The 24,065-nt window shown below is 47.0% G+C and overlaps 1 protein-coding gene across 1 annotated transcript in view; it reads right to left on the bottom strand.

Annotated features, from left to right (window-relative positions):
• Nucleotides 1-24,065, bottom strand: part of LOC142255799 (circularly permutated Ras protein 1-like) — an 80,886-nt gene that overhangs the window by 5,588 nt on the left and 51,233 nt on the right. Inside the window, exons 9-23 of the mRNA XM_075327246.1 lie at nucleotides 21,804-21,878; nucleotides 20,103-20,185; nucleotides 17,214-17,399; nucleotides 16,096-16,149; nucleotides 13,888-13,977; nucleotides 13,645-13,796; nucleotides 13,463-13,544; nucleotides 11,669-11,796; nucleotides 11,297-11,381; nucleotides 11,021-11,127; nucleotides 10,634-10,746; nucleotides 10,434-10,545; nucleotides 9,911-10,054; nucleotides 1,449-1,542; nucleotides 607-663 (exon numbers count right to left, since the gene is read on the bottom strand). Of these exons, the coding sequence (XP_075183361.1) occupies nucleotides 607-663; nucleotides 1,449-1,542; nucleotides 9,911-10,054; nucleotides 10,434-10,545; nucleotides 10,634-10,746; nucleotides 11,021-11,127; nucleotides 11,297-11,381; nucleotides 11,669-11,796; nucleotides 13,463-13,544; nucleotides 13,645-13,796; nucleotides 13,888-13,977; nucleotides 16,096-16,149; nucleotides 17,214-17,399; nucleotides 20,103-20,185; nucleotides 21,804-21,878 (1,562 nt within the window). The remainder of the gene's footprint in view (nucleotides 1-606; nucleotides 664-1,448; nucleotides 1,543-9,910; nucleotides 10,055-10,433; nucleotides 10,546-10,633; nucleotides 10,747-11,020; nucleotides 11,128-11,296; nucleotides 11,382-11,668; nucleotides 11,797-13,462; nucleotides 13,545-13,644; nucleotides 13,797-13,887; nucleotides 13,978-16,095; nucleotides 16,150-17,213; nucleotides 17,400-20,102; nucleotides 20,186-21,803; nucleotides 21,879-24,065) is intronic.

Below are 24,065 nucleotides of genomic sequence, written 5' to 3'. Positions count from 1 at the left end.
CAATGCGACGGTTGTCACTGTAATGAAATCATTTTGGAGCAAGACAGACAGACAGAATAAGGCAATTATATATATATATGTATATATACACTGTATATATATATATATATATATATATATATAACCTAAGAATCTATGTGAGACTATATCTCTGCAATATGCTGTAATATGACATTACGTGCCACTCATTCCTTCCTCTGACATCTATTATTGGCCAAAAATTGAGAGCCCCCTCCCCGCTACACATTTGAGTTCCTCACCTTTAGGGACTTCTTATATATATACACCTGGAATGAATTAAATTGTGGCTAGAAATCATTTTTATTGAAAAATTTGCAATGTTTGCCTTCTCGAGCTTCTGTCAATTATTTGCTTCAAAATGAGTTCACTGAGAATCCTTCAGTGAGCTCTTTCTGCCGGTTTGACGGGTGCTATGTAATTCTTTTTATTCACATAAATATTTAAAATAACAAACATCTAAACAATAAATAAGCGACAGTTAAAAAGTAAGAAAGGGACAAAAATACCGACCCTGTATAGCCGTCATAAACGTGGTTTCTAGGTAAAGATTTGGGGAAGCGCCTTGGCTTTAGGTCTGGGACTTACCTTTACAACATGAACCTCTAAGTGGCTATCCTGATCCGATTTATCTGAAGATTTCTCCTGAAAACAATGTATGATTAATCAAAATATTCCGTATAAGTCACCTTAAATGATTATATTAATCAAAAAATACCTTTAAAAAACAGAAAGCGGTTCAAAAAAGGGATTGGTGTCTTTTCTTAAAAATATTAATTTTTATTCAAAAGTTTTTTAAAAATACATGTAATAAATGTTCAAAGAGATATATATAAAAGGACAGGATCAAAACCCATAGTAATGCAGCAACGGTGAAACAGAAAATATAAATATTCAGTGTATAGACCAAAACATGTAAACTTCCATTAATATATAGCATAAAGAATAAATGATAAATAAAGTGCAAAGTGCTTTTCTTTATATATCGCTATATAATATATATATGGTAATAAGGTATGAAACAAAAATAGCATATAAAAATAAAGTGCCCGTGAAGTGCAAGAAAGTGTTGCTAGATTCAATATACCTTAGTAATGGTCAGGAATATTCTGTATACCGCTATGTCCCGACGCGCGTTTCAAGCGTGTTTTCTTCAGGGGATGCTGTTACTGCATTACTATGGATTTTGATCTTGTCCTTTTATATATATCTCTTTGAACATTTATTACATGTATTTTTAAAAAACCTTTGAATAAAAATTAATATTTTTAAAGAAAAGACCCCAATAGCTTTTTTGAACCGCTTTCTGGTTTTTAAAGGTATTTTTTGATTAATGAAAACAATGTATGTGTTAGTAATGTAGTCTCATGGTTCACAATATAAGCTCCGATCACCGGCTACATTGTAACTAATGCCATACTGGTACACACCTTCATATACACCTGTAGATCTTCATAGATGGGAGCCATGGAGTTCTCCCAGTCTTCATACACAACGCCATGAGCCTCGTACTTCTCGTTTCTCCTGAGAACACAAAGAGGTCATTTTTTACCCCACCACAAATTTCCATTTTTTTATATAAGCTCATTTTTTTTCCTATATCTTTTTTTTAGTTTATTATTTGTGTAGACTTGTTTGTAGTTTTCAATGATGCCATATATTTTACCATCAATGTACTGGCAAATAGGAAAAAATCCAAGTGAAAAGAAGGGAATTTTGTTACTTACCGTAAATTCCTTTTCTTCTAGCTCCAATTGGGAGACCCAGCCGATTGGGTGTATAGCTACTGCCTCCGGAGGCCACACAAAGTATTACACTAAAAAGTGTAAGGCCCCTCCCCTTCTGCATATACACCCCCCGTGGATCACGGGCCGCTTCAGTTTTAGTGCAAAAGCAAGAAGGAGGAAAGCCAATAACTGGTTAAACAATTCAATCCGAAGGAACATCGGAGAACCGAAACCATTCAACATGAACAACATGTGTACCCGAACAACCAAAAAATCCCGAAGGAACAGGGGCGGGTGCTGGGTCTCCCAATTGGAGCTAGAAGAAAAGGAATTTACGGTAAGTAACAAAATTCCCTTCTTCTTCGGCGCTCCATTGGGAGACCCAGACGATTGGGACGTCCAAAAGCAGTCCCTGGGTGGGTAAATTAATACCTCAAGTTTGGACTGTAAAAACAGCCCTTCCCTACATGGAGGCAACCGCCGCCTGCAGGACTCTTCTACTTAGGCTGGCATCCGCCTAAGCGTAGGCATGCACCTGATAACGCTTGGTGAAGGTGTGCAGACTCGCCCAGGTAGCCGTCTGGCACACCTGCTGAGCCGTAGCCTGGTGCCGTAATGTCCAGGACGCACCCACGGCTCTGGTAGAATGGGCCTTCAGCCCTGAGGGAACCGGAAGCCCAGCAGAACGGTAGGCTTCAAGAATTGGTTCCTTGATACATCGAGCCAGGGTGGATTTGGAAGCCTGCGACCCTTTGCGCTGACCAGCGACAAGTACCAAGGGTGCATCCGAGCGACGCAGGGGCGTCGTGCGGGAAATGTAGATTCTGAGCGCTCTCATCAGATCCAACAAATACAAATCCAATTCATATCGATGAACTGGATGAGGACAAAAGGAAGGTAAGGAGATATCCTGACTGAGATGAAAAAGGGGGATACCACCTTAGGGAGAAACCCCGGAATCAGGCGCAGCACTACCTTGTCTTGGTGAAACACCAAGAAGGGAGCTTTGGATGACCGCGCTGCGAGCTCGGACACTCTCTGAAGAGACGTGACCGCTACCAAAAAGGCCACTTTCTGTGAAAGTCGAGAAAGTGAAACATCCCTCAGAGGCTCAAAGGACGGCTCCTGGAGAGCAATTAGTACCCTGTGCAGATCCCATGGGTCTAACGGCCTCTTGTACGGAGGGACAATGTGACAAACCCCCTGCAGGAACGTGCGTACCTGAGGAAGTCGCCCTATGCGCTTCTGAAAGAATACAGACAGCGCTGGGACTCGTCCGTTAAGGGAGCCGAGCGACAAACCTTTTCCCAAACCAGATTGCAGGAAGGAAGGAAAAGTAGGCAATGCAAATGTCCAGGGAGACACTCCCTGAGCAGAGCACTAAGATAAGAATATCTTCCACGTCTTGTGGTGGATCTCGGCAGACGTCGGCTTCCTAGCCCGTCTCATGGTGACAATGACGTCTTGAGATAATCCTGAAGACGCTAGGATCCAGGACTCAATGGCCACCAGTCAGGTTCAGGGCTGTAGAATTCAGATGGAAAAAACGGCCCTTGGGACAGTAAGTCTGGCCGGTCTGGTAGTGCCCACGGTTGGCCGACCGTGAGATGCCACAGGTGCAGGTACCACGACCTCCTCGGCCAGTCTGGGGCGACGAGGATGGCGCGGCGGCAATCGGAGCTGATCTTGCGTAGCCCTCTGGGCAACAGTGTCAGAGGGGGAAACACATAGGGTAGCTGGAACTGCGACCAATCCTGAACTAAGGCGCCTGCCGCCAGAGCTCTTTGATCGTGAGACCGCGCCATGAAAATCGGGCCCTTGTTGTTGTGCCGAGACGCCATTAGGGCGACGTCCGGCCTCCCCCAGCGGCTACAGATTTCTTGAGACCCGTCCGGGTGCACAGACCATTCCCCTGCGTCCATGCCCTGGCGACTGAGGAAGTCTGCTTCCCAGTTTTCTACGCCCGGGATGTGAACTGCGGATATGGTGTATGCTCTGTCTTCCACCCACATCAGAATCCGCCGGACTTCCTGGGAGGCTTGCCGACTGCGTGTTCCGCCTTGGTGGTTGATGTATGCCACCGCTGCGAAGTCGTCCGACTGAATTCGGATCTGTTTGCCTTCCAGCCTCTGCTGGAAGGCTTGCAGGGCAAGATACCCTGCCCAGATTTCCAGAACATTGATCTGAAGGGTGGACTCCTCTGAAGAGAGTCATTGCCCGTCTGAGAAAGGGGTACGTTCCTGTCTAGGGACGTTGACTTCCCATCCCATTGGCGAAGAATGTCCTATAGAAGTGGACGCAGATGAAACTGCGCGAAAAGGACTGCCTCTGCATGAGGCGTCTTAAGGGGTGTGACTGGCCTTGAAGGAGAGACTGCACCCCCGTCTGTAGTGAACGCTGTATGTCCAGCGGGAGCTGCACTATCGCTGAGAGAATGTGAAGCTCCATGCCAAGATATGTCAGCGATTGGGTCGGTGTCAGATTTAACTTTGAAAAGTTTCTGATCCACCCGAAACTCTGGAGAGTCTCCAGCGCCACGTTCAGGCTGTGTCGGCATGCCTCTTGAGAGGGTGCCTTGACAAGTAGATCGTCCAAGTAAGGGATCACAGAGTGACCCTGAGAGTGCAGGACTACTCCCACTGCTGCCATGAACTTGGTGAAAAGCCGTGGGGCTGTCGCCAGACCGAAGGGCAGGGCTACGAACTGAAGATGCTCGTCTTCAATAACGAATCGTAGCCAACACCGGTGCTCTGGAGCAATCGGCACGTGGAGATAAGCATCCTGATGTCTATTGACGCTAGGAAATCTCCTTGAGATATGGAGGCAATGACGGAGCGGAGGGATTCCATCCGGAACCGCCTGGTTTTCACGTGCTTGTTGAGCAGGTTTAGGTCCAAAACGGAACGGAAGAGCCGTCGTTTTTTGGTACCACAACCAGATTGGAGTAAAAACCGTATCTTGTTCCTGAGGAGGAACAGGGATTACCACTCCTTCTGCCTGCAGAAGAGCATCGGCTCGGTCGGGAGGTGAGGAAGTTCTGAAAATCTAGTCGGAGGACGAGAACAGAACTCTATCCTGTACACGTGAGACAAAATGTCTCTCACCCACCGGTCTTTGACCTGTGGCAGCTAAATGTCGCCAAAGCGGGAGAGTCTGCCACCGACCGCGGATGCGGAGAGAGAGAGTTGAACGTCATGAGGAAACCACCTTGGTAGCGGTTCCTCCGGCTGCCTTCCTTGGGCGTGATCGAGCCTGCCAGGAATCTGCGCCTCTCTGAGCCTTTTGAGTCCTTTTGGACGAGGACAATTGGGACCTGCCCGAGCCTGGGAAGGACCGAAACCTCGACTGTCCCTTCCTCTTGTTGTTTGATCTGGGCTGGTGTAAGGAAGAGTCCTTACCCTTGGACTGTTTAATGATTTCATCCAATCGCTCACCAACAGTCTGTCACCAGATAACGGCAAACTGGTTAAGCACTTTTTTGGAAGCAGAATCTGCTTTCCATTCCCTCAACCACAAGGCTCTGCGTAAAACCACGGAGTTGGCGGACGCCACTGACGTACGGCTCGTAGGGTGCAGGACAGCATTAATAGCGTAAGTCGCAATGCAGACATTGCGAGGTGAAGGACGCCATCTGCGGCACAGATGTACATGTGACAGTGTCCACGTGCGCAAGACCAGCTGAAAAAGCTTGGAATGCCCATACGGCTGCGAATGCCGGAGCAACCGACACGCCGATAGCTTCATAGACAGAATTCAACCAGAGGACCATCTGTCTGTCAATGGCATCTTTAAGTGAAGTCCCATCTTCCACTGCAACTATGGATCTAGCCGCAAGCCTGGAGATAGGGGAATCCACCTTTGGACACTGGGTCCAGCGCTTGACCACGTCAGGGAGAAAAAAGGATAACGTGTATCCTTAATACGATTGGAGAACGCTTATCTGGATAAGTGTGGTGTTTCCGGATTGCTTCTCTGAAGTCAGAGTGGCCAGAAAAGTACTCAATATACATTTGAGATACTGAAAAGGGATTTCTCCTGCTGTGAGGCTGAGTCCTCCACCGGAGGAGCTGAGGGAGAAATATCCAACATTCCCTTGATGGACGCTAGAAGATCATTCACTATGGCGTCACCATCCGGAGTATCCGGATTGAGAGCGGTCTCAGGAGCAGAGTCCTGATCAGCTACGTCTGCCTTATCATACAGAGAGTCCCGCTGGGACCCTAACCAGTGATGAAGCCGAGTGCCGCTCCCAGCGAGATCGCTTAGGCTGTCTGGGACTGTCGTCCGTGTCAGAGCCTGCGCCCTGGGATGCATGGGACCCCCCCCCGGAGCACTGATTTGTTCCAAATGAGGGCGTATCAACATTGCCCATGCTCCGTCTGGACTGCAAAGTCTCTAAGATGTTAGTCACAGTCACAGACCTATCAGCCGAAACTGCAACTCCGTCCCTGTCCCTGGACAGGGTTCACAGGTGGTTCCTTTAGCCACCTCTAGCAGAGACCCCGGCTGACCAAATGCTACGGGGGAGCATTGCACACAATGGGGACAGTGGAGCCTGCCGTGTGGAACAGTATCACGTGCAGTACAAGCAGCATAGAAAGCCTGTGCCTTGGCACCCTTTCTTTTTTGCTGCTGTTGTCTAGCCATCTAGAAGCATATAGCCAAGAATAGCGACCGTACAGTGCAATGTATAGCATACAAGCAGAAAGTACAAATGAACACCTCAGCACATGCAGTACAAGCAGCATAGAAAGCCTGTGCCTTAGCACCCTTGCTTTTTTGCTGCTGTTGCAATACAAGCAGCCTAGAAAGCCTGATCTAGGCATAAAGTACAAATGGCATTAGTGGGGTCAGCACTTCAGGTGCTGCTTACCGCCCGCCCAAAGGCGGGTGTGTGGTCGCCCGATCCTGTAACTGGTTGCCCAGAGCTTGTCTCCCTTCTCCAGCCCAGACTGCGTGCAGGAATGGCTGCCGGCGTCTTGTGAAGAGGGGCGGGCCGTGGGCGTGCCCCAGACAAGAGCGGGAAACTGGCGTCCCACTGTGTCCAGTGAAGGGGGCTGGAGAATGCAAAGCAGACTCCAGCTCTCGGCGCTGACTTTCTGTACAGCGTCCCGCCCCTCCCCTGACTGGCAGGGCTGGGGGCGGGAACGAAGCGAAAACTAGGCCGCAAAGCCGGGGACTCGAGTAATAAGCGCGGCCGTCCTATGTGCACGGCCAGCGCGGAAGTCCCCGGCGCACCACAAGTCCCAGCCGTGCCACAGTGTAAAACACCCCGCAGCGGCCGGCGCGGCAGTTTCTAACACATAAATTCACTCAGCTAAGCTGCAGTGAATAATAGCACAAGCGCTCCGCGCTGTTGTCCCCGGCGCACTAGCACTCCCAGCAATGCTGGTGTGTGTGTGCGCGATGTGTGCGGGGACACAGAGTACCTTAATGTAGCAGGGCCCTGTCCCTGACGATACCCAGCTCCATATCCAGCAGGATCTCCGGGTCTGTGGATGGAGCCCGGTCTCAGTGCCTGGAGACCGGTAAGATCCCACTTCACCCAGAGCCCCGAGGGGGGATGGGGAAGGAAAACAGCATGTGGGCTCCAGCCTCCGTACCCGCAATGGGTACCTCAACCTTAACAAACACCCGACAAAAGTGGGGTGAGAAGGGAGCATGCTGGGGGCCCTAGTATGGGCCCTCTTTTCTTCCATCCGACATAGTCAGCAGCTGCTGCTGACTAAAACAGTGGAGCTATGCGTGGATGTCTGACCTCCTTCGCACAAAGCATAAAACTGAAGCAGCCCGTGATCCACGGGGGGTGTATATGCAGAAGGGGAGGGGCCTTACACTTTTTAGTGTAATACTTTGTGTGGCCTCCGGAGGCAGTAGCTATACACCCAATCGGCTGGGTCTCCCAATGGAGCGCCGAAGAAATGCAATTTCTATTATTTTTTTTTTGTTTTGTTTTCAATATTTCGCTGTGCCTTAAAAATGATCTGGCGGTGCGATTCTTCAGCGGTGTTCCATTATGTTGTTTACAAACTTGCAACGTTTCTACTTTATTTAAATAAGTAAAAAATTAAAAAGTCGTATAAAGGTTTGAATATTTTTACGTTGTTTTCTGAGACATGGTGGCTCGCCTGTACCGGTATTCCTGCACTGGCCTGCCCCGCCCAGCAGCCACTGCTCAGTTACCGGGCCTTGCTGCTGTTCCCCAGAGCCTCCGCACGCCGCACATGCCCCCGGGAGTGTCCTTAGTGTGCGCATGCGGCCACAACCCTTTTCTTTGCTAGTTTTCAGGTCGCTGCTGTCACTGTGCTTTTGTTGATTCCTGTTTCAGTTTCAGTGCATATCAAGTCTGCTGCTGCAACTATGCACATCGGCCGTTCCTACGATATCCGCTGCTGCTGCAAGTATCCTCTCTGGCCGCTTCTATAATATCCACTGCTGCAAGCCTATCCAGCTGCTCCTACAATATCCGCTACTGCTGTCACAGCTATCCACATGGGCCGCTCCTACATTATCTGCTGCTGCAACTATCCACACCGGCTGCTCATACGATATCGGCTGCTGCAAGTCTCCTCTGCGGCCACTCATACGATATTCGCTGCTGCTGCAAGTCTCCTCTGCAGCCACTCGTACGATATTCGCTGCTGCAAGTCTCCTCTGCGGCCACTCGTACGATATTCGCTGCTGCTGCAAGTCTCCTCTGCGGCCACTCGTACAATATTTGCTGCTGCTGCAAGTCTCCTCTGCGGCCACTCGTACAATATTTGCTGCTGCTGCAAGTCTCCTCTGCGGCCACTCGTACGATATTCGCTGCTGCTGCTGCAAGTCTCCTCTGCGGCCACTCGTACAATATTTGCTGCTGCTGCAAGTCTCCTCTGCGGCCACTCGTACGATATTCGCTGCTGCTGCTGCAAGTCTCCTCTGCGGCCACTTGTACAATATTTGCTGCTGCTGCAAGTCTCCTCTGCGGCCACTCGTACGATATTCGCTGCTGCTGCAAGTCTCCTCTGCGGCCACTCGTACAATATTCGCTGCTGGTGCAAGTCTCCTCTGCAGCCACTCGTACGATATTCGCTGCTTCTGCAAGTCTCCTCTGCAGCCACTGGTACGATATTTGCTGCTGCTACAAGTATCCTCTCCGGACGCTCCTACGATATCCGCTGCTGCAACTACCCACACCGGCCGCTCCTACGATATCCGCTGCTGCAACTACCCACACCGGCCGCTCCTAGGATATCTGCTGCTGCAACTACCCACACCGGCCGCTCCTACGATATCCGCTGCTGCAACTACCCACACCGGCCGCTCCTACGATATCTGCTGCTGTAAGTATCCTATCTGCCGTTCCTGCGATATTCGCTGCTGTTGCAGCAACTATCCACGCCAGCCGCTCCTACGAGATCTGCTGCTGATGCTGCAACTATCCACACCAGCCGCTCCTATGATATCTGCTGGTGTAAGTATCATCTCCAGCCGCTCCTACCATATTCGCTGCTGCAACTATGCACGCCGGCAGCTCCTATGATATCCGCTGCTGCAAGTATCCTCTCCGGCTGCTGATACAATATTCTCTGGTGCTGCCACATCTATTCACACCGGCCGCCCTGACAATATCTGCTGCTGCTTCAACTGTCCACACTGGCTGCTCCTACGAGAGCAGCTGCTGCCGCAACTATTCACACCGGCCGCTCCTACTGCAACTATTCAGACCGGCCGCTCCTACCGCAACTATCCACACCGGCCGCTCCTATGATATCTGCTGCTGTTGCATCTACAACAACAGACTGTTAGTGTCCGTGGTGCCAGCTACCGTTGATTACCCTGGGGCTGCTCTCGGTCGGCTACCTACCAGCGTGTGTGTCTATTGACACCTCTTGTGACTTTAGTAAAGTCTCCATAGCCGTTCTAGTTCGCTTCTCCAGGCTAGTGATTGGTACCTTCGGTCCAGTGGATGCACTAGTCCCTTACTCGCCCTGCCAGCATTACCCCGGTACATGTTTATAACACAACTAGCATCCATACAACGGCACCCCAAGTGTGACATACATATATGTCGGGAAGTAGTGAAGCTATGAGCTGGTGTGTGCACTCTCACAACACTATCATAAGCTACTTCTTTGATTCCTAGTACTAGAAAAAATATGGATCATATTTCCTACGAAACTTACATTATAACCAGGTCTATTAATTGTTTCAGCTCCAGGGCCACACTCCTGGCTTCATTCACATGTCCCTCCATTGCAAGCCGAGCACAGAACTGAACACTGTGGATCTGCAGGACACTCAGATCAATGGACTCCAGAGCAGTAGCGCTAGAATGGAGAACAGAAAAATACATCCAAAGCAAAAAAACTGACAAAGAAAATCATGAATATACTGAAATGCTAACCCCTGGGCGCTCTTGGATCATAACTTCATAAATAGCTTGTATACTATTAAGACCATATGCACAAGTGACTGTAATGGGGCGCAGTGCAACCCCTATGTTCTCTGTACCACTAATGTGGCATTCATAAATGTGTATGGAAACAAATATTTTTTTTTTTGTTTTATTGGATGACATTTTACAAAAAATTACTACTGGGAGGGACATAGCTCTATATATAACATGTGCTATATAGAGACACTATAAGGAGACATAAGTACCCAGGGCTCCATAGAAGCTCAGTGCTCTCAGCTCTGATCCCTTACCAATCATTAGTAACCGGCCTTCTCTGGCTGAGGATCCGCCGTCTGCTTCTTCCATCTGGGAGTGTGTAAGATAAGTGTAATTGTATTGGTAGCTGGGAATATCGAAGAACTTCTGTTTTCAACAAACAAATGCAGGCGTCGTGAGTAACAAATAGAGGTGAAACAGTGAATCTTTATTTTTATTTATTTTTTTTATAAACCTTTAATCTTGGATGAATGGATACCAAATTCTGCAGACAGAACAGTATCAGCCGTTGTGCTGCCAAACGTCCTTTCCAAAACAGACTCATTATTTCCTTCATATAAGAAAAACCTTAATGGAAACATAAGAAAACAATAGTATCTATTCTATTTGTATAGAATTGAGGTACTGCCATGGGTATCTGAATGACTTTTTGTTTTAAAGACTAAGTAGGCAAATGTGAAACAAAACTGGTCTCTATCTTGTTACATAACATATACCAAGAAATCTGTTGCATGTATTCAATTAACTTAAATTTGGAATGAAATTTGTGAAGACATGTGGTACCGCAATGGGGACCAACCTTACGCCACATTTTGTTGCATTGTAAAAATTGTTGACTTACATTGTTTGAGGTAGAAGAACTTTCATTTTCACATTAGTGGCAATGATTTCTTCCTCTATGATTGACTGGAACTCATTAGCCAACTTGAATGGATTTACAATATTCACCTTGCAGAAAAGGAGTATAAGAATAGCATCTAAATCCTAGTATCTTATAGGTTATGAGATATGGGTTATTGTACTAGTACACATTACTGTTATTTGAAAGGCAGATATAGATGGAAGTACATGTTTTACCATAATACATCATACTGTTAGAAAAGGATATAAATTGTACCTTGCCTCCTGTCTTATCTGCTAGCAGTCCCAGTTCAGGCAACCGGCAGTTAGTTCCTTCTATTGTCACCACAGAGACAACGACACTGAAAGACAAAAACTCAACTATTTACAGTCTTAAAAAATGATATTCAATTCCTGAACGCAAATGATTATCAGAGATATTGTTGGTATTTAGGAGGCCATAATGGTGAATTTGCATTAGGGCCCAGAAACGTCAAGATTCACCCCTGCAAACCTGAACTGCTTAGTAGATGTAGTAGATTTTGATGCATGGCCTGTATTCGGGGGAAAAAGGCCTGACGTGCCCGTCAGTAAAATAGAAGCTATAGAGAGCAAATGGAGCATAATATTTTTGTCTTATAAGTCATACCTGTGCTGGAGAGCCAAGTCTGCTAAATGACTGTAGAAAAGCTTGGACGACTGGTAGATATACTCCTCTGATATGTCCTCCAGGTTGCCCAGGTCAGTGTTTGCTATGCCATCTGTGCAGACTATCACCTGAAGACAAACCGCATGTTAGAACCTGACGTTTACTATAGTAGACGACCAATATAGTCCGGTGTATGTGACCCCCTACTTAAAGAGAAATCGTTTTATAACAAAAATACGGTGTTATTTTTGCTATGAATAATCATCGATATCCTGATATGGGATGATTCTACTAATATATCACAAATCTCAATCTTTTAGGTTATTGTGCCAAGAAAAGTTCTGAATTTTCAAACACAGTCCCAGTATGTAATGAACTGCTCAGTACAAAAGAAGGCATGGGTCATCCCCTCTCAAAAGTGTGGGTTCATTGATGGGACATAGCGATTAGTGATGAGCGGGCACTACCATGCTCGGGTGCTCAGTACTCGTAACTAGTGATGAGTGGGCACTACCATGCTCGGGTGCTCTGTACTCGTAATTAGTGATGAGCGGGCACTACCATGCTCGGGTGCTCAGTACTAGTAACTAGTGATCAGCGGGCACTACCATGCTCAGGTGCTCAGTACTCGTAACTAGTGATGAGCGGGCACTACCATGCTCGGGTGGTCTGTACTCGTAACTAGTGATGAGCGGGCACTACCATGCTCGGGTGCTCAGTACTCGTAACTAGTGATGAGCGGGCACTACCATGCTCGAGTGCTCAGTACTCGTAACTAGTGATGAGCGGGCACTACCATGCTCGGGTGGTCTGTACTCGTAACTAGTGATGAGCGGGCACTACCATGCTCTGGTGCTCAGTACTCGTAACTAGTGATGAGCGGGCACTACCATGCTCGGGTGCTCAGTACTTGTAACTAGTGATGAGCGGGCACTACCATGCTCGGGTGCTCTGTACTCGTAACTAGTGATGAGTGAGCACTACCATGCTCGGGTGCTCAGTACTTGTAACTAGTGATGAGTGAGCACTACCATGCTCGGGTGCTCAGTACTCGTAACTAGTGATGAGCGGGCACTACCATGCTCGGGTGCTCTGTACTCGTAATTAGTGATGAGCGGGCACTACCATGCTCAGGTGCTCAGTACTCGTAACTAGTGATGAGCGGGCACTACCATGCTCGGGTGCTCTGTACTCGTACCTAGTGATGAGTGGGCACTACCATGCTCAGGTGCTCAGTACTGGTAACTAGTGATGAGCGGGCACTACCATGCTCAGGTGCTCAGTACTCGTAACTAGTGATGAGCGGGCACTACCATGCTCGGGTGCTCGATATTCGTAACTAGTGATGAGCGGGCACTACCAATCCTCCATGATTCAGAAGGTTGGGTGGTCCAGTATAGGAGGGGGTTTATCTGTTGGTGTCTCCCCGAGAGCTCAGCTTGTTCTCCAGTGGTGACCATTAAGCCTTATGCTGGAAGTAACTTAGTGTAATACCAAAGTAGTTTTTGGTTGACAGTATCACCTTCCTTATCAATATCCATATAATATAACAATTTGGGGTGTATCCAGGAGTAATGTTAAGCTCCTGCGCCCCACAAGATGAATTACTCCAGATATGGGGTGCACAGGGGCACAGATGCCTGTAAGCATCCAAAGGCCGTTCTGCTCCATAGGAAGATAATAAATGCCATACTGCGGTCTTCCTATGGAGCAGAACAGATTTGCCCCTTTTTGCATCCTACATCTGGATTAATTTGTGGCAACCTATGATTTTGCAAGCTACAACTCACTTGCCTTGGACCCTGGACTCTTGGACGCCATTGCTATCGAAACCAGAGCGGCAGGTCCCAGTGCTGTAGCTCCCCTTTCTTTTAAGCTGGAATTAAAGAGATGTAAAATAATTAATATTAAGTAATACTTACAAATTATGGCAGTGAAAGATGAATACTACTAAACCAAACAAGAGAGCCCCTTACCATTCAATCCTTCCTTTCAGGGCATGCAGAGTCTCCATCAGCGGGTGCGGCAAGGGTTGGTCTTCACCCTGTGACTTCAGATGATCGGGGTCTAAGAGCTCGGCGTCCTCCAGGATCCGTGGCTGTCCGGTGCCGTCACCATATAACTTCACCTGGATACAAACCAAGGTTATGAAAGGAAGAAGTCATCAACAGAAGCAATTCTTTTATAACAGGAGTCGATGGTAGATGTAGTATTATTACCTGGTCACTGAAGGTCACAAGAGCTACCCTCTTTCCAGGATGCTGCTCGTGAAGAAGATCTAGAGTTTCCCCCAATGCGGATTTAACAGCCTGAAAACATAAAGAGAGGAAAGCAAGTTACAACATAATTATAGCAGAACTAGGTGCTGGATGCCAGCAAGTCACAATGCAACATGGGCAACATTGTGAATATCGGCCAAATTGATTTATCACCCATGGTGGCTGCTATCAACCAATCTCTACTGCCTTACCTACTGTTGGGTAATAGGAAAGTTCTACAGGATGTTTTAACTGCCAAGTCTAAGCTCTTAGTGCAGCTGTTTAGAACTGCAAGTCTATATGTGTCTGTTTCTCTCAAGCTCCATGCTGAAAAGGCTGTTTTAACTGCCAAGTTCATGCCCTTAGTGTAGCTGTTTAGAACTGCAGGTCTATATGAACTTTTCCACATTTTTTCACATTACACCCACAAACGTAAATGTATTGTAATGGGATTTTATGTAATATTCCAAAACTATGTAGCAAGTATTTGTGAAGTGTAAAGGAAATGACGCATGGTTTTCTGAAAAATGGCGTCCGAAGATGGCGCGTGCACAGATGAGCTCTTGATCCGAAAGCTCCATCTGCGCACGCGCTGACTCTGGGTGCCATTATTTTGAAGTGCGCACTGCTGACATTTTCAGGATGGCGCCCGCAGCCCCAGCACACGTTAGCCATGCCCCCTCGGCCTGCAGCTCCAGCACATTGCCCGCAGCTCCAGCAATCGCCCATAGCTCTAGAACAACGCCCGCAGCTCCAGCAATCGCCCATAGCTCTAGAACAACGCCCGCAGCTCCAGCAATCGCCCATAGCTCTAGAACAACGCCCGCAGCTCCAGCAATCGCCCATAGCTCTAGAACAACGCCCGCAGCTCCAGCAATCGCCCATAGCTCTAGAACAACGCCCGCAGCTCCAGCAATCGCCCATAGCTCTAGAACAACGCCCGCAGCTCCAGCAATCGCCCATAGCTCTAGAACAACGCCCGCAGCTCCAGCAATCGCCCATAGCTCTAGCACAATACCCACAGCCCCAGCACAGCAAAGCGCCCGCAGCCCCAGCATAGCACAGCACAGCTCCAGCACAGCGCCCGAGGCATTGCTCCTGCGACCCCTCTCCATCACCCCCTGTAAGATACATTCGGATTATAAGATGCACCCTTCATTTTCTTCCCAAATTTTTGGGAAGAAAAGTGCATTTTATAATCCAAAAAATATGGTAATTTATTCTCAGTATAACTACAGATGTTCTCTACCAAGACATGGCCGTCCACCCAAACTAAGTTCCCAAGCAAGGAGAGCACTAATTAGAAGAGCAGCCAAGAGGCCCACGGTCACTGGAGGAACTGTAGAGATCACAGCCCAGGGAGGAGAATCTGTCCACAGGACAAATATTAGTCGTATACTTCACAGATCTGGCCTTTATGGAAGAATGGGTAAACGAAAAACATTTATGAAACCAATAAGAACTACTGATTGAGCATGTGGGAGAAGGTGCTCTGGTCACATGAGACCAAAGGAGAACTTTTGGGGCTAAATGCAACCGCTATGTGTGGTGGAAAACCAACACTGCACATCACCCTGAAAACACCATCCCCACCGTCACACATGGTGGAGGCAGCATCATGCTGTGGGGAGGCATTTTTTCAGCAGGGGCAGGGAGGCCTGGTCAGAGTTTATGGAAAATGGATGGAGCTAAATACAGGACAATCCTTAAGGAAAACCTGTTTTGTTAATCTGCAGATTTATATTTTTTAAATATTTAAAAAAAACATGTATTATTTTGATAACACTTCACAAATACTTGCTACTTTGTGTTGGTATATCACATAAAATCACAATAAAATACATTTAATACAACTGTATTGCAATATATAGATAAAATCACAGTTTCTTATGAAGCCCAGTCTGTGGATGAGCTTCACGGGAGCATTCAGCAAAATCGTATGCATACCCAGTGATCATATCATAAAGGATCCAATGGGTATGCCTTATATGCTGCTGTCAGAGATTCACATCAATATATAAGGGGTTAACAGCAGCTTTGTAATTTAAGAGCTCTGATTGCTACTGTTACAAGCAGATGCCAGCTGTACAGCACAGCCGGCATCTGCTGGGTATGAATTTATCCAATATGACACCAAAGATTATTATTATTATGCATAATGTTCCGTACCTCCATTCTTGATTTGTAGACTACTTTATAATCGTTGCTCTCCTCTTGGGTCACCTGCAATAATATATTAAAAACAACAAATATGTTGCCAGCAAAGCAAAATAACAATTCAAGTTGTTTGCTGTACAATACACTGCCTGTCCTTACTACACAGACTTATTTCAGTCATCTAGATAGGGGATAACATCCCGATCGCTGCACTCACACCGATCCCGAGAACCGGGGCTCTGAAGATCCCAGTGTAAATGGAGCAGTGTGTCACGGTCGTCTTGACCAGTGGCAGCTTGAGGACTGGAGCCCCTTAACTTTATCTGGAACTCTGCATTTAAAGGTAATGTCCGTTTTGCTGCTGGCAGCTTCTCCAGCAGCACTGCTGGCAGCTTCTCCAGCAGTCTCTAGCCAAAAGCTGCAGCTGCAATTACTTTGTAGTCACGTCCATCAGGTTACCCAGCAATCCCTGCTGTTGATACAAATCCATTTGTATTCTGGCCTCCTTGGTGGAAGGAGCTAAGTTGAAGTGTTCCAGAAGCCGGACTTTATCCTTTTGTGTTGCGGTATTTCCTTTGTTTATCTTCCTTTCCTTGTGTTTCTGTATTGTAGAGGCGAGTCTAGTGAACTTATCAGCCTACTCACTAGCCAGGGCGAGCTGAGGGCCCAATGTATTCTGCTCGCCGACAGGTTGAAAGAACCTAGGTGGCTCAGGAGTCAACTTGAGGTGAGTTCAGGAGTTCAGGAGGTGGCGGCAGGGGCCTCTGTTGTATCATGAGCCCGGTGTTCCCCCTGTTTGTGGTGTTGTTTTGGGGCTTTCCCATTGTGCCTCAGACTCCTTTTAGGTGTGAATGCGCTCGTAGCGTGACACAGTGATGGATCATGTGAACTGCGGCTTTGTCCATCCGGAAAATGCCGAGCCCAGCTGCTCTTTCATCATTCTCATGGATGGAGTGGAGGTGTGCGGAATCGACTACTGCTCTATTCACACAGGACTCTTCGGGGGTCACCGTTTTCAGGATTGATGGGTGTCTTGTAATCAGGATGCTATACCCCATCCAAACTTAAGAAAACTCCTTGAAGAAAGTTGTTAGGGAAGACCTTGAGAATTGCCGATGCTGACTCCTCACCTCTGAGGTCACACTCATGCTCCCCGATATATCAATGCAGAATATGATCATGGTTTGGTCCGCAAATGAGTACTCGTTCTCAGCCCGGGGGTCTCCGGCATACAGATCGTCTCCCTCTTCTCTGCTCTCTAATCTGGTGTCTTCGGACAGGAGATTGTCAGCAGCGCAAAAAACACAAGTCCAAGACTGCGGGAAAAGGAATGAAGGAATGAAAGAGGTAATAACGTGTCAGAAGGGGAAATCGTCAGAGGACGCAGAACTTTATATTATACAATCACACGTGGGACATTGTCATATGCCGAATTATGGGCACGTCTGTAACAGATCAACATCAACATTTTACATTTTCTCTTAGTCATGGTTCGTTTTTTTTAGTTTTTATATTAATCATCTTATTCCCTATATGGGGGAAAGTATTCGGACACACGTCTTAATTATTACATTTTCATTACGTCCCATCGCCCAACGGTGCGTCTCCTCCAATATTGAACAGCCAACCCCTCGCCCCCAGGTGTATAACATCTGGTCCCCCAGTGTATAACATTCGGCCCCTTGCCCCCTATGTGTAACATGTGGCCCCTCTCCCCTCGTATAACCTCCGTCTGGTGCAGAGCTAACTGATACCAGTGCGTGCTGTAATAGGAGCCACCGGGGTAACACGTCCGTTCATTACATTTCTTCCCTCCTAAATCTTCCCCCATCACCTGTGAGTGATATTATTGAGAAGTGGAAGGAACCGCAGCAACTCAGCCATGAAATGGAGACCCTGTAACGTTACACAGCAGGAGCAGAGGACAGAAAAGTCACCACCACTCTGCTGACTCCATAACTGTAGAGTCCAGACCTCCTCTGCTAACATCAGCACAAACACTGCGTCCGCCGGGAGCTTCATGGCCGAGCAGCTGCAGCCGTACATCACCAAGCACAATGCCGAGCCGTACATCACCAAGCACAATGCCGAGCCATTCATCACCAAGCACAATGCCGAGCCATACATCACCAAGCACAATGCCGAGCCATACATCACCAAGCACAATGCCGAGCTGTACATCACCAAGCACAATGCTGAGCCGTACATCACCAAGCACAATGCCGAGCCGTACATCACCAAGCACAATGCCGAGCCATTCATCACCAAGCACAATGCCGAGCTGTACATCACCAAGCACAATGCTGAGCCGTACATCCCCAAGCACAATGCCAAGCCATACATCACCAAGCACAATGCCGAGCCGTACATTACCAAGCACAATGCCGAGCCGTACATTACCAAGCACAATGCAGAGCCGTACATCACCAAGCACAATGCCGAGCCGTACATCACCAAGCACAATGCTGAGCCGTACATCCCCAAGCACAATGCCAAGCCCTACATCACCAAGCACAATGCCGAGCCATACATCACCAAGCACAATGCCGAGCCATACATCACCAAGCACAATGCCGAGCTGTACATCACCAAGCACAATGCTGAGCCGTACATCCCCAAGCACAATGCCAAGCCATACATCACCAAGCACAATGCCGAGCCGTACATTACCAAGCACAATGCCGAGCCGTACATTACCAAGCACAATGCAGAGCCGTACATCACCAAGCACAATGCCGAGCCGTACATCACCAAGCACAATGCTGAGCCGTACATCCCCAAGCACAATGCCAAGCCCTACATCACCAAGCACAATGCCGAGCCATACATCACCAAGCACAATGCCGAGCCATACATCACCAAGCACAATGCCGAGCCGTACATCACCAAGCACAATGCCGAGCCGTACCTCACCAAGCACAATGCTGAGCCGTACATCACCAAGCACAATGCTGAGCCGTACATCACCAAGCACAATGCCGAGCAGTACATCACCAAGCACAATGCTGAGCTGTACATCACCAAGCACAATGCTGAGCCGTACATCACCAAGCACAATGCTGAGCAGTACATCACCAAGCACAATGCTGAGCTGTACATCACCAAGCACAATGCCGAGCCGTACATCACAAAGCACAATGCCGAGCCGTACATCACCAAGCACAATGCTGAGCTGTACATCACCAAGCACAATGCCAAGCCGTACATCACCAAGCACAATGCCGAACCGTACATCACCAAGCACAATGCCGAGCTGTACATCACCAAGCACAATGCCGAGCCGTACATCACCAAGCACAATGCCGAGCCATACATCACCAAGCACAATGCTGAGCTGTACATCACCAAGCACAATGCTGAGCAGTTCATCACCAAGCACAATGCTGAGCATCGGATGGTGGGCGTGTAAAGCCATCACCACTGGACCCTGGAGGAGACGTGTTCTGTGGAGTGACTGCTCTATCTGCGTTTGATGGACAAGTGTGGGTTTAGTGAATGGAGAACATCACCCCCTGACTGCATTGTTCAGCCTCGGCTCCTTAATTCCAGTGAAGAAAAATCTTAACACTTCAGTACAAGACATTGTGGACAATTGTAGTTTCCAGTTTTGTGGGAACAGGTCAGGAAAGACCCTTTTCTGTTCCCTATGATTGTGCCCAGTGCACAACAGCCATAAAGATATGGTTGACGGAGTTTGGTGGGAAGAACATGCCCACCATCAGCCCCATCCAACACCTGAGATAAGCTACACCAGAGATTGTGTGAGCCCGGACTCTCCTCCAACATCAGAGTCTGACCTCACAAATCCTTTTCTGGATGAAGGGTCAACAATTCCCACAGACACCTCCAAAATCTTGTAGAAACCTTCCCAGTAGAGCGGGAGCCATTATATCTGCAGACGGGCAACTCCATATTAATGTCTGTGGATGTAGGATGGGAGGTCAGGAAAGCTCCTGTAGGAGCGATGTGGAGGGGGGGGGGCACGTACTTGTGCATATTGAAGTATTTCTGTCACTCACCTTGGAATTATCAACATTGTTAAGCATGGAGCAGACGGCAGAGCAGCCACCGCAGACCAGCGGAGCCTCTCGGATATGAGTATCTTAGGAAAAAGCAAAGAATAAAGATTAGAATATATAAATGATCTGCAGTCAGGAAGAGAACCTCACACCATCACTCATCAGGGTCACCTGAATGAAGCAGATACATTACGAGGGGCTGCTGATAAGTCTTTGGCTTTACCCAGAAAGAAACAAGATAGTATGATGAAACTTTCCATTTATTCCACATACTCTCCACTGATGACAACACATTTCTTACATCGGTATTCCACGTTCTGTAGGCCTAGCAAGAAGAAGGATTTCGGTTGTGTCTTAAACCAGGCATCCGTAGCAGCCATGGCATCAGAAATGGTGTGAAATTTGGTTATCTTGAGGTGTTTCTTCAGGTTTGGAAACAGATGACAGTCGGAGGGAGCTAGGTCTTGTGAATAAGGTGGGTGGTCAACCAGAGGGAAGCCCAGCTCTGCCAGTTTTGCCGTGGTTGCTTGTGCAGTGTGAGCGGAGACGTTGTCTTGCAGGAACAAGATTCCTTTGGACAGCTTGTCGCACCTTATTGCCTTCAGAGCTGCCTTCAATTGGTCCAAAAGTTCAATGTAATTCCTGGTATTGATGGTGGAACCCTTTTGAAGGTAGTCCACTAGCAGCACGCCCTCCTTATCCCAGAACACAGACGCCATCACCTTAGTGGCTGATTTTTGCACCCTGAACTTCACGAGGAGAACCACTGTGCCTCCACTCTTTTGACTGCTCCTTGTTTCCAGGGTCATACAAATAAATCCAGGTCTCATCCATAGTGACCAGTCGCTCCAGGAAGTTCGTATCAGTCCGGAAACGCTGACAAATGGACCGGGAAGTTTTCACTTGCTGCTTCTCTGATTTGTTGTCAGACATTTTGGGACCCACTTTGCAGATCGCTTCCTCATGTCCAAATGTTCATTGATAATGACACAAACACATTCACAGGAAATCCCCATGATGCTGCTATTGCTTTAGCTGAAATTCGTGGATTCTCCAGTATGAGGTTGTGCACAGCATCGACGATCTCCAGAACAACAACCACTCTCGCTCGTCCAGAACGTTCCTCATCATTGGGGCTGAAGTGGCCTGTTTTATATTTGGTAACCCAGTTCTTATATGTGGAATATGAAGGCCATTGATCCCCCAATGTCTGCGACATATCACCATGAATATCCTTCCCAGACTTTTCTTGCAGAAATAAGAATTTTATCCCTCCTCTGCTCTCAGTTGCTGTGAATATCACATTAGATTCTGCCATTTTGTTTTCCCGCGTGCGTAGAACACTGTTGCCATAAGCAACAAACACAAAATTTTGAAAACATATATTATACACATAAGGCTTTCATGTGATGTAACATTCGTTACCGTAGAAACAAAAAAAGATCACAAAGCCAAAGACTTATCAGCAGCCTCTTGTACCAGACACATCCATCCACTTTCCCATGGGCCATGGCATCTACTCAGATCCCTAAAAGTTTACATGACGTTTCTAAATGTTTCCTAGTTCAGATGGCTCCAAACTATAACTCATGCAGTAAAAAGCTGCAGCGAGTGACCATGGGGAGATCTGCTCCGCTATTAGCCATATCATCTGCTGTCCTTCTCTAGAAAATCACAGAATAAATACTTTTGTCCTCCTACCGGAATCGTCGACCATCTTTCCTATGTTCAGAAGCAGGATGTTGCAGTTGGCCGGCAGACGTTCACTCGGGGGAACTAGATAACAAAGAAAAACCTTATAAAAATCAACTGAAACCGCAAAAATGCAAATTAAAATAGGGAAAATCAAGAAAAATGAAGCAGCACTAATCCAAATATACAGTTAGGTCCAGAAATCTTTGGACAGTGACACAATTTTCGCGAGTTGGGCTCTGCATGCCACCACATTGGATTTGAAATGAAACCTCTACAACAGAATTCAAGTGCAGATTGTAACGTTTAATTTGAAGGTTTGAACAAAAATATCTGATAGAAATTGTAGGAATTGTTCACATTTCTTTACAAACACTCCACATTTTAGGAGGTCAAAAGTAATTGGACAAATAAACCAAACCCAAACAAAATATTTTTATTTTCAATATTTTGTTGCGAATCCTTTGGAGGCAATCACTGCCTTAAGTCTGGAACCCATGGACATCACCAAATGCTGGGATTCCTCCTTCTTAATGCTTTGCCAGGCCTTTACAGCCGCAGCCTTCAGGTCTTGCTTGTTTGTGGGTCTTTCCGTCTTAAGTCTGGATTTGAGCAAGTGAAATGCATGCTCAATTGGGTTAATATCTGGTGATTGACTTGGCCATTGCAGAAGGTTCCACTTTTTTGCACTCATGAACTCCTGGGTAGCTTTGGCTGTATGCTTGGGGTCATTGTCCATCTGTACTATGAAGCGCCGTCCGATCAACTTTGCGGCATTTGGCTGAATCTGGGCTGAAAGTATATCCCGGTACACTTCAGAATTCATCCAGCTACTCTTGTCTGCTGTTATGTCATCAATAAACACAAGTGACCCAGTGCCATTGAAAGCCATGCATGCCCATGCCATCACGTTGCCTCCACCATGTTTTACAGAGGATGTGGTGTGCCTTGGATCATGTGCCGTTCCCTTTCTTCTCCAAACTTTTTTCTTCCCATCATTCTGGTACAGGTTGATCTTTGTCTCATCTGTCCATAGAATACTTTTCCAGAACTGAGCTAGCTTCATGAGGTGTTTTTCAGCAAATTTAACTCTGGCCTGTCTATTTTTGGAATTGCTGAATGGTTTGCATCTAGATGTGAACCCTTTGTATTTACTTTCATGGAGTCTTCTCTTTACAGTTGACTTAGAGACAGATACACCTACTTCACTGAGAGTGTTCTGGACTTCAGTTGATGTTGTGAACGGGTTCTTCTTCACCAAAGAAAGTATGCGGCGATCATCCACCACGGTTGTCATCCGTGGACGCCCAGGCCTTTTTGAGTTCCCAAGCTCACCAGTCAATTCCTTTTTTCTCAGAATGTACCCGACTGTTGATTTTGCTACTCCAAGCATGTCTGCTATCTCTCTGATGGATTTTTTCTTTTTTTTCAGCCTCAGGATGTTTTGCTTCACCTCAATTGAGAGTTCCTTAGACCGCATGTTGTCTGGTCACAGCAACAGCTTCCAAATGCAAAACCACACACCTGTAATCAACCCCAGACCTTTTAACTACTTCATTGATTACAGGTTAATGAGGGAGACGCCTTCAGAGTTAATTGCAGCCCTTAGAGTCCCTTGTCCAATTACTTTTGGTCCCTTGAAAAAGAGGAGGCTATGCATTACAGAGCTATGATTCCTAAACCCTTTCTCCGATTTGGATGTGAAAACTCTCATATTGCAGCTGGGAGTGTGCACTTTCAGCCCATATTATATATATAATTGTATTTCTGAACATGTTTTTGTAAACAGCTAAAATAACAAAACTTGTGTCACTGTCCAAATATTTCTGGCCCTGACTGTAGTGTGAGCGAAAGTCTCCAAGTCCAAGGACCACCAAACAGAAAAAAAATGGAAGGAACCACCATCAATAAAAGATAGATATATACAGGTGCGTCTCACTAAATTAGAATATAATAAAAAAATAAGTAATTCAATACAAAAAGGGAAACGCATATATTATATAGTCATTACACACAGAGGGATCTATTCCTATATATATTATAGAGTCATTACACACAGCGGGATCTATTCCTATATATATTATACAGAGTCATTACACACAGAGGGCTCTGGTGTCTCTCATAGATTCTCTATGGGGTTTAGGTCAGGCGAGTTTGCTGGCCAATCAAGCACAGTGATACTGTGGTTAGTAAACCAGGTATTGGTACTTTTGGCAGTATGGACAGGGGCCAAGTCCTGCTGGAAAATGAAATTTCCATCTCCACAAAGCT

This window comes from Anomaloglossus baeobatrachus, chromosome 11 (genome assembly GCF_048569485.1).
Source record: "Anomaloglossus baeobatrachus isolate aAnoBae1 chromosome 11, aAnoBae1.hap1, whole genome shotgun sequence".
Taxonomy (NCBI): Eukaryota; Metazoa; Chordata; class Amphibia; order Anura; family Aromobatidae; genus Anomaloglossus; species Anomaloglossus baeobatrachus.
The sequence above is the reverse complement of the archived record's forward strand: the minus strand, read 5'-3'. Positions and strand labels throughout refer to the sequence as shown.